The following is a 10145-nucleotide window of genomic DNA, read 5'->3' as shown; positions in this document are numbered from 1 at the left end:
TGTGTAGGCCTGTGTAATTTGGTAGGAAGAGTTGACCTCACAAACATGGCATCCTTGCCTCTCCTCCTTGACACGTAATGGCGACAAAAACACTTCCGGCCCCTGCACCTCGAGCCTCGTTCATTTATTAACTTTCAACTTCCGGTTGATCCTTCTTTTCGGCTACGGCTACAAACTCGCCAAGATGCCAGTAAGTGCCCACACAGGCTATATAACCCTTGCTTCAGTTTGTGAAATTTGTTTGGGCGGGATATGACCACACCCATCGATGCATTAGAACTTTGCTAATATTCCGATCTATTTATATACAGGATTAGTCTAGCAATGGATAGCTAATGCAATCTTGAACTGCGGGCCAAGCGCGTGCTATGGGCTTTGCTGAATTGACGCAATATGGCGGCGTACATGCAATAGAAAGCATGGACTGACATGTAGCTAGCTAACTACTTTGATGTTTTAGTGATTGTTTATAAACATTTGACAGCGCTTGTACACGATGCATTTTGACTAGATATGCACATTCATTGACTTATGTTTGATAGTGGACTTACGCATGCTTTAGCCAAACAAGCTAACGGTAACTAGCATAGCCTAGTCTACTGTAATTACCAGCCAGGAGTTTACCCAACGAACATTTGTCAGACATGTCAAATATTTTTGATGATACTTATCTTATGTACACGTCTCCTGTATGGACATTGTTTTAACTTGTTAACTAGCTAGATTATCAATTGGACACCCTCTTCTGCATTTTCTAAGATGGCCACCCTCTGGTTTCTCTTTTCTTTAGCTCGCAAAGGACCTGTTGCACCCAACCTCCGAGGAGGAGAAGAGGAGTCACAAGAAGAAGCGTCTTGTACAGAGCCCTAACTCGTATTTTATGGATGTCAAATGTCCAGGTTAGTGTCTCCCTGTAGCCTGGCTAGAAGTGGCTCTCCGGTACAGATCTAGGATCAACTCACCCTAAACGTTACCTAAACTGACCTTGGTTTATTATCTAGGGATGTGGTTTGCCTTTCTTTATTAAAACTGGTCAGTCCACCAAAGAGAGTTTGCATGGCTAATGGAAACTCAATGTGGTTCAGTTGGTAGAGCATGGTGCTTTAAACGCCAGGGTTGTGGGTTTGATTCCCATGGGGGACCAGTATGAAAATGTATGCACTCTACTATAAGTCACTCTGTATAAGAGCGTCTGCTAAATTACTTAAATGTAAATCTAGTATAGTGGTTATTGATTCATCACGGAGACTGACTTGTTTCTAGGGAGATGTGTAGCGTCTTGCCTTTATGTGTTGCCCGTTCATTGTCTCCAGAGTGAATGAGGTGTCAACGAAGGCATACAGTAACCTTGTTGGTTGTCTTTGTTTGGAAGGAGTCTCCACTGATTCCTTTCAATAACTGCAATTGCAAGAACACAACAGTAATTGGAGAATATAATGTGTGATTTGTTGGGACAGAAAACACGAGTAAGTCGTTGAGTTTAGGACATTTTGAGGCGAATGTTAATTCATATTCTGGATGGGTCTGAACTGTTCTCTCTACAGGATGCTATAAGATCACGACAGTGTTCAGTCACGCCCAGACCGTCGTCCTGTGTGTCGGATGCTCCACAGTCCTGTGTCAACCTACAGGGGGTAAAGCACGCCTCACAGAAGGTACTATACTACACACACACACACACGGAGTATCCAGGATGGAAAAATACTGATGTTGGACATAATTGTTGCCTTTATGTGTTGCCCATTCATTGTCTCCAGAGTGAATGAGGTGTCAACCAAGGCATACAGTAACCTTGTTGGTTGTCTTTGTTTGGAAGGAGTCTCCACTGATTCCTTTCAAAAACTGTGACTGCAAGAACACACTTAATATACAGAAGTAATACTGTCCGTTCTGTTTCTAGTTTACATTTTAGTCATTTAGCAGACGCTCTTATCCAGAGCGACTTAGTGAGTGCATACATTATTATTATTTTATTTTTTTCATACCCTGGACGACGCTGGGCCAATTGTGCGCCAGGATCTCTAGTGGCACAGCTAGCACTGCGATGCAGTGCCTTAGACCACTGCGCCACTCGGGAGAGTTGTAATAGTCTGATCTGCCACTCGTCAGGATCATGCACGAGATGGCAAATGTTTTGGGGAAAAGTTGCTTACCTGAACTTGTCAAAGACCCTTTTGTTTTCCAGTTGAAAATGTAGTTTTTTCATACTTTACTGACCATGACCCAAATAATTTAATGTATTGCTGTTCAATAGCCCCAATTCAAGTGTGACCCTTTACCTGCTCAGCTGGCTTGGTTTGTGTTCACCACAGTTCAAAGCGGTTGGCAGTGTTTGTAGGGCTGGGAATTGCCAGGGACCACACAATACTTAAAGGAAAAATCCACCCAAAACCACTCATTCATAATTTACAGTGCTACATAACACTATGTGAGGACAATATTTTTTGTGAACAAATGTTTCATTTTGTCGTTAAAAGATGCTTGGTAGCAACGTGAAAATCATTGTGGAAATCTGTTGCAGCTCAAGTCAACTACAAAATCCACAATGCAATGCTCTATGGGCTTGCTGGCTAGGAAGGTAGGTAGCTAGCTAGCAAACGTACCTACACACAATACCTAAGTCAATATCAGCATATGAAGTAGCTAGTTAAAATCGCCTAAACAAACTGCACTATCAATTTAGGAGTACAATCTCACCATTTTCAACCTGCAGATTGATGTGCCTCGGAGTGGAGTCTGACATTCAAAACGGCACCATGCAATGTACCCTGGACTGACGAAGCAGACAAATAGGAGGAATGTGTTAGATCCTCTGTTAAATTACACATTTCGAGGTAGGAAAATTGCAAAACTATGATCAATGGCTCATTCAAGAGAAGACAACCTCCCGCGTTATGACATCGGCCAGTATTGAAATCTGACGTGTATGATAGACGTTTTTGCGATCTAAAAGTCATTCCTATTAACTTCCAGTGTAGTGAGAGCGGCTTTATCACAATGCTACATCATACCAGCCAAATTTCTGCCTGCTTGAACAGCAATGGCTCAGATAAACATGAAATGACCCATGGAATCGATAGAACATCACTCAGAGATGCACAAAAACAATATACCATTCAAAATGGGTGGATATTTACTTGAAGTGCCGATACGATATGTATTGCATTTTGATGTTAAACATATTGCTGAAGATATGATCTGTGCTGTTGCCAGGTGGAACCTTTTCCCTGTGTTAGCTTAGTGGCAGAGGTGCTATATACCGCTTCCTGGCTCACCAGTCGGTTGGTCAATATTGACATAGTATTAATGATTGACAATATTGGCATGCAATGAGTTCCTAGTGAATGTCTGTCCATAACATGACTAGACCGTGTTGATTTTGTACGTCCACACCAGACGCGATCCAAGACACGCAGGTTGAAATATCAAAACAAACTCTGAATCAACTACACTGAACAAAAATATAAACGCGACATGTGTTGGTCCCATGTTTCATGAGCTGAAATAAAAATCCCTGAAATTTTCCATAAACACAAACCGTTTCTCTCAAATGTTGTGCACACATTTTTAGTCCCTGTTAGTGAGCATATCTCCTTTGCCAAGATAATCCATCCACCTGACAGGTGTGGTATATCAAGAAGCTAATTCAACAGCATGATCATTACACAGCTGCCCCTTGTGCTGGGGACAATGAAAGGCCAATCAAATGTGCAGTTTTGTCACACAACACAATGCCACAGATGTCTGAAGTTGAGGGAGTGTGCAATTGGCATGCTGACTGCAGGAATGTCCACCAGAGCTGTTGCCAGATAATTGAACGTTCATTTCTCTACCAAAGTCGTTTTAGAGAATTTGGCAGTACATCCAATCGGCCTCACAACAGCAGACCACGTCTATGGCGTTGTGTTGGTGAGCGGTTTGCTGATGTCAGCGTTGTGAACAGAGTGCCCCATGGTGGCGGTAGGGTTATGGTATGGGCAGGAATAAGCTACAAACAATTGCATTTTATCGATGGCAATTTAAATACACAGAATTACCATGAGATCCTGAGGTCCATTTTTTAAAATTATTTTTTTACGTATCTGTGACCAACAGATGCATATCTGTATTCCCAGTTGTGAAATCCATAGATTAGAGCCTAATGATTTTATTTCATTTGACTGATTTCCTCATATGAACTGTAACTCTGTAAAATCTTTGAAATTGTTGCATGTTGCATTTTTATATTTTTGTTCAGTATATATTAATTTGGGGACAGGTCGAAACATTCATGGACATTTAGCTAGCTAGCTTGATGTTGCTTGCTAATTTGTCCTGGGATATAAACATTGGGTTATTTTACCTGAAATGCACAAGGTCCTTTTTTCTGGATCTTTGTAGATTTTTCTCCCATTTTGAGTCACACAAAATCGTGTGTTCTCTACTCCGACAATTAATCCACAGATAAAAGGGGAAACTTAGTTAGTTTCTAGGAATCTCTCCTCCTTCAGTAGTCTTCTTCTGTGGACTTTTATGTCGGTTGGCAACCAACTTTAAGGTGCATTACCACCACCAACTGGACTGGAGTGTGGACCTCAGTTAATATTTCAATCACCCACGTGGGTATTTGTTCCTAAAAACCAATGAGGAGATGGGAGCGATGTGACTTGCAGCACGTCAAGCATCAAAAATAGAACCAAGTTCTATTTTAGCGCCTGGCTACGCAGACAAACTGATTGAATAACCTGTATGTGTGCATTTATTTTGCAACGCGAGTGGTGTGGTCAGCATGTAATGCACACACTTGACGCCTCACATGATCCCTGCATGTCCATTGTCTGGATTTCTCTCCCTTCCTCCATCTCCGTTATCCTCATATCGCCTTCCCCGCTAGGCTGTCAGTCTGGCCTTAAGAATCAACAGTAGTTTGATCCCCTCACTCTCCCTACTGGAGCCTGTTGGGAGCTCTCACTACCATATAAAAGTGAAATCTGTCTGGGACCATAACTAACTCCTCTTCCTCCTTTACCCAGGATGCTCATTCAGGAGAAAACAGCACTAGTCTCTCAGCAATGGACCTTGTTGGACCGAGAGACCAAGGGAGGAGAGATGGGATTGACCCCACAGTGACCCTGTTCAGGAAGTGACAAAGCGAGAGGAAAAGTGGAGATGAAACGAGATGAAACTGAAGAAGAGGAAAGATGGTGTTGAGCTCTGCTTTGTGTGCGTAGAGAGAAAACGTCCCCTGGCATAATGACATCACTGTAACACCACTCCTCCACCGGTCTTTCTCACTTATTAATAAAGTTTAGTTTTTTCGTTAAAGAATCCAGTTTACTTGTCTGTCTTTGATCCAGGTGTCAAATATGTTTGACTGTATTATTAGAAAACAACATGAAGGTGTCATATGGGGAAGGTAAGCTGGTCCTAGATCTATGCCTGAGAACAACTTCTACCTAGAGCTCCACTGTTCTTAAATCAGGGGTGTCAAACTCATTCCATGGAGGTGCCTAGGGTCTGCTGGTTTTTCCCCTTTCAATTAAGACCTAGACAACCAGGTGAGGACAGTTCCTTACTAATCAGTGACCTTAATTCAATCAAGTACAAGGGAGGAGAGAATCCGCAGACACTCGTCCCTCTGGAATGAATTTGACACCTGTGCCTTAAATGGACCAACGCAATGCGCTGACAACGTTTGGCAGGAAAATGTTTAGTTGACGGTTTTAACATGGATAATTTACAGGGCTGTTAGTGTAACCGTGTGCTCCAGAGCCAGTTGCGTCTGCGGAGGATCCTTTCTGTATCTGGGGACGAGGGTCTGATCCAGGGAGAGAAACGCACCGTCCTGCTGCGGGCCACTGGAACACACACACACCAGTTTAGACAACCCCAAGACTGCTGCTGTCCACTGGAGAACAATTACCTCAGATATAAAGCTTACAAATCATTTATGCTACCTGATGCACCAATATAATAGGAAAGGGTAACGTACTGACCTGTGTTCGGTGGTGTATTTGGGTACAGGCCGACCACAGGGACAGGAACCGTCTGCATGCAGGAGTTGTACACTGACAAATACAGAAGTTAACTGTCACTGGAGTAGGGAGTAACAGTCACATTCAGCTGCACAGGAGACATCACCAATTGAGTGGTTAGTTACCTATGAATAAGGTAGTGGTGGTCAGACAGTTACCTATGAATAAGGTGGTGAGTGGTCAGACAGTTACCTATGAATAAGGTGGTGAGTGGTTAGACAGTTACCTATGAATAAGGTGGTGAGTGGTTAGACAGTTACCTATGAATAAGGTGGTGAGTGGTTAGACAGTTACCTATGAATAAGGTGGTGAGTGGTTAGACAGTTACCTATGAATAAGGTGGTGAGTGGTTAGACAGTTACCTATGAATAAGGTAGTGGTGATTGGTTAGTTACCTATAAATAAGGTTGTGAGTGGTTAGACAGTTACCTATGAATAAGGTAGTGGTGATTGGTTAGTTACCTATGAATAAGGTAGTGGTGGTGAGTGGTTAGATAGTTACCTATGAATAAGGTGGTGGTGGTTAGATAGTTACCTATGAATAAGGTGGCAGTAGTGGCCATAACTGCAAACACAGCAAAGACCAGGATGAGATGGAAGTCCAGGAAGATTGTAGACGAATCAGATCTGTCGAACCTGAACACACACACTCAGACAGGGTCAGATGTGTGGATACAGTGGGCTATATCAGCTGTGTAGTGCTAGGGCAAAAACCAAAATGTGCACCCGGGGGGGCCCCAGGACTGAGTTTGGGAAACACTGTTGTATATGAACGTTTTCATTGTCGTGTTTTGGCTGTGTGAGAGTCTGCTCCTCACCTATCTTCACCTCGCTGTCCGCCGTGATGTAAACTGTGAGGACATGAGTCTGTGGGGTCAGGTGGCTGGACAGGGTGATGTTGGCAGGAGGGGGCAGGACCTTTGACCCAGGAAGTGGAAATGTAGACAGACAACACTAGACTTCCGTCTGATTGACTGGGCTCAGATAGCAGCACGTCAGTACTGTCAGAGTGGAACTGAACACAACACAGAGAGAGAAGAGATATGGATTGCATTCACTCCATACTGCCTATGCCAAGGTCTTAAAGCAGTGTGTATTGTGGGGCTGTAAATGCTCTAATGCTTAATGTTAGTCCTAATGTGACCCACCCGTAGGTCAGAGAGCACCTCCTTGGTGCCCAGCACAGAGAACTCTGCCATGGGCTGCAGAGCAGAGAGCACCAGGAAAGACACCGGGCAGTGGAACGCAGGCAGGTACGGCAACTGTACCAAACGTCCGGAGAGAGGTAGCGACAGAGCAGAGAGAGGAAGGATAGGGATGGGGGACTGGCCCCGCAGAGAGGCTGAGAGAGAGACGGAGAGAGAGAGAGAGGAGAGGAGGTGGAGGACGGAGTCTGACTGGGGACGGACGGAGACTCTGCAGCTGTATTCACCTGAGGGAGAGAGAGTAAAAAATGGGTCAAATAATTATTTAATGTATTATTTTAGAGACATGGTCTTTTTATCAATGGGATGGGGAAGAGAGGTCCTGTGTTCCTGTCGTACCTGTGTCGAGGTCATAGTGAGGTGTGGCGACGATCACAGCCTGCAGTGTGTTGAGCTGGAGGTAGGGGGCGCTGAAGTGCAGGGAACACCATAACTCTGCCTCTGGCTGCAGCTTCTCTATGGCCTCCCTCTGGAACAGGGAACACTGGGCTAGTGGGAGAGTTGGGGAGGTGGGAAAAGAGATGGGGAGGTGGGAGAAGAGGAGCAGGGAAAGGAGAGAGAGAGAGGTATCAGTTTACTACTCACCTCTGTTGTAATATGGATAACCTGTATAGGCCATGTAGGTGTGAAGCTCCACACCTGTGTGTGTGTCACCTGTGTTGACGGGGGAGGTGTATAGCTCCACAGGAACAGTGTAGTCAGGTGCGTCAGGCCAGTTGGTGAGGAAACGATCCTCAGGGGGATAGAGTTCTGGGATGGCTGGAGACTCCACCTTCACCTGTTGGCAAAACACTACCATGGTGACCCCTTCATTTCCATGGCAACCCCCTCATTTCCATGGTAACCCTCTGCTGTACTGTACCTCTCTGAGGGCCTGCTGTCCTCCTTCCAGTCTGTAGTAGACCACTACCGTTCCAGAATGCTTTGCCAGGGCAGCTCCCGTCTTTGGGTCGATCTGCAGAACACGACTAGACGACACATTCCACTGACCTGGCTGGCCTGAGAGAGAGAGTCTGTGTGTGTGTTTTGTTTAATTTGTTTAATTTTTTTATTTAACCTTTATTTTATCAGGGAGTCATGCTGAGACCAAGGTCTATTTTACAGATGAGCCGTGAAAAAAACTAAAACTAAATGCAAGCAGAAAGAAAAACAGGGTCCTAAAAAACAAAGACATTCATCAGTAAAAAGGTCCTCAATGAGCGTTCTGAACTAGCAAAAAAAAAAAATTCTGATTTACTTAACTTAGAGACCAAAGGAATAATTACCAGAGTTAGCCATCCCTGAGACCAGGTGTGGTAACTCGTATGTCTAAAGTTTAGTAATGATGTTAGGTACAGTGGGACTTTTTGTAAATGGGCTTTGTAAATGAAAACATAGCAATGTATCAACCTACATGAGTGACATCAAAGAGGGCCAACCAACATTCTGGTAGAGAATGCAGTGAAGAGTGCTAAAACTGTTGCCCATAATAAAGTGCAGTGCGCTATTATAAACTGCATCTAACGGCTTTAATGAAGTAGCAGCTGCATACATATAGATGATGTCGCCATAGTCTAGGACCGATAGGAACGCCGACTGACTAATCTGTTTTCTACTATTTATCGAGAGGCAGGACCTATTTCTATAGAAGCCCACTTTTATTCTCAGCATCTTAACTAACTCATCATTATGCTTTTTAAAAGACAGCTTTTCATCTATCCAGATGCCCAGATATTTGTAAGCAGGGACACAATCAATATGGACACCATCTAAAGTACATATGCTTAAATCAGCAGAGTTATTTGTATGTGCTCTAGAGAACAACATGTAGTTTGTTAAAAAAAAAAATTTTTTTATTATTTTTTATAAAAATTATGTATTTATTTTTGTATCTTTTTGGGGGGGTGTAGATCAGCTTTAATATTGCAGATAGATTGTAATTTCCATCAATGTAATTGTCTGCATCACTTCCAATCCCCCATATGTTTTTTTTTCTCGCAAATACAGTGGGGGAAAAAAGTATTTAGTCAGCCACCAATTGTGCAAGTTCTCCCACTTAAAAAGATGAGAGAGGCCTGTAATTTTCATCATAGGTACACGTCAACTATGACAGACAAAATGAGAAAAAAAATCCAGAAAATCACATTGTAGGATTTGTAATGAATTTATTTGCAAATTATGGTGGAAAATAAGTATTTGGTCAATAACTAAAGTTTCTCAATACTTTGTTATATACCCTTTGTTGGCAATGACACAGGTCAAACGTTTTCTGTAAGTCTTCACAAGGTTTTCACACACTGTTGCTGGTATTTTGGCCCATTCCTCCATGCAGATCTCCTCTAGAGCAGTGATGTTTTGGGGCTGTCGCTGGAGCAACACGGACTTTCAACTCCCTCCAAAGATTTTCTATGGGGTTGAGATCTGGAGACTGGCTAGGCCACTCCAGGACCTTGAAATGCTTCTTACGGCCACTGCTTCGTTGCCCGGGCGGTGTGTTTGGGATCATTGTCATGCTGAAAGACCCAGCCACGTTTCATCTTCAATGCCCTTGCTGATGGAAGGAGGTTTTCACTCAAAATCTCACGATACATGGCCCCATTCATTCTTTCCTTTACCGGATCAGTCGTCCTGGTCCCTTTGCAGAAAAACAGCCCCAAAGCATGATGTTTCCACCCCCATGCTTCACAGTAGTATGGTGTTCTTTGGATGCAACTCAGCATTCTTTGTCCTCCAAACACGACGAGTTGAGTTTTTACCAAAAAGTTCTATTTTGGTTTCATCTGACCATATGACATTCTCCCAATCCTCTTCTGGATCATCCAAATGCACTCTAGCAAACTTCAGACGGGCCTGGACATGTACTGGCTTAAGCAGGGGGACACGTCTGGCACTGCAGGACTTGAGTCCCTGGCGGCGTAGTGTGTTACTGATGGTAGGCTTTGTTACT

The 10145-nt window shown here is 43.6% G+C and overlaps 1 protein-coding gene, 1 long non-coding RNA gene and 2 other non-coding genes across 4 annotated transcripts; 3 read left to right on the top strand and 1 right to left on the bottom strand.

The window, feature by feature from the left end:
• Positions 1–83: 83 nt before the first annotated feature.
• LOC121543181 (40S ribosomal protein S27) lies at positions 84–5307 on the top strand. Its single transcript, XM_041852889.1, has 4 exons — positions 84–190; positions 791–899; positions 1545–1655; positions 5013–5307. The coding sequence occupies exons 1-4, from the start codon at positions 185–187 to the stop codon at positions 5039–5041; spliced, it is 255 nt and encodes an 84-aa protein (XP_041708823.1). The 5' UTR covers positions 84–184; the 3' UTR covers positions 5042–5307.
• LOC121543987 lies at positions 1281–1418 on the top strand. Its single transcript, XR_005996052.1, has one exon. It is a non-coding gene; the product is annotated as a small nucleolar RNA SNORA13 (small nucleolar RNA).
• On the top strand, positions 1725–1862 carry LOC121543989. Its single transcript, XR_005996054.1, has one exon. It is a non-coding gene; the product is annotated as a small nucleolar RNA SNORA13 (small nucleolar RNA).
• A 1920-nt stretch (positions 5308–7227) lies between the features above and the next one.
• On the bottom strand, positions 7228–8213 carry LOC121542511. The gene is made up of 4 exons (XR_005995920.2): positions 8082–8213; positions 7874–7997; positions 7559–7708; positions 7228–7446 (listed from the first exon to the last, which is right to left on the bottom strand). It is a non-coding gene; the product is annotated as an uncharacterized LOC121542511 (long non-coding RNA).
• Positions 8214–10145: the final 1932 nt, after the last annotated feature.

This window comes from Coregonus clupeaformis, unplaced genomic scaffold (assembly GCF_020615455.1).
Source record: "Coregonus clupeaformis isolate EN_2021a unplaced genomic scaffold, ASM2061545v1 scaf0776, whole genome shotgun sequence".
In the NCBI taxonomy this organism is placed as follows: domain Eukaryota; kingdom Metazoa; phylum Chordata; class Actinopteri; order Salmoniformes; family Salmonidae; genus Coregonus; species Coregonus clupeaformis.
Note: the sequence above shows the minus strand (reverse complement) of the source record. Positions and strands in the feature narration are given on the sequence as shown.

What these genes read in the sequence shown, in the direction of transcription:
- LOC121543181 (XM_041852889.1), top strand. An exon ending in TATGGATGTCAAATGTCCAG is followed by an intron (nt 900 to 1,544) that starts GTTAGTGTCTCC and finishes TTCTCTCTACAG; the next exon opens with GATGCTATAAGATCACGACA. An exon ending in TAAAGCACGCCTCACAGAAG is followed by an intron (nt 1,656 to 5,012) that starts GTACTATACTAC and finishes TCCTTTACCCAG; the next exon opens with GATGCTCATTCAGGAGAAAA.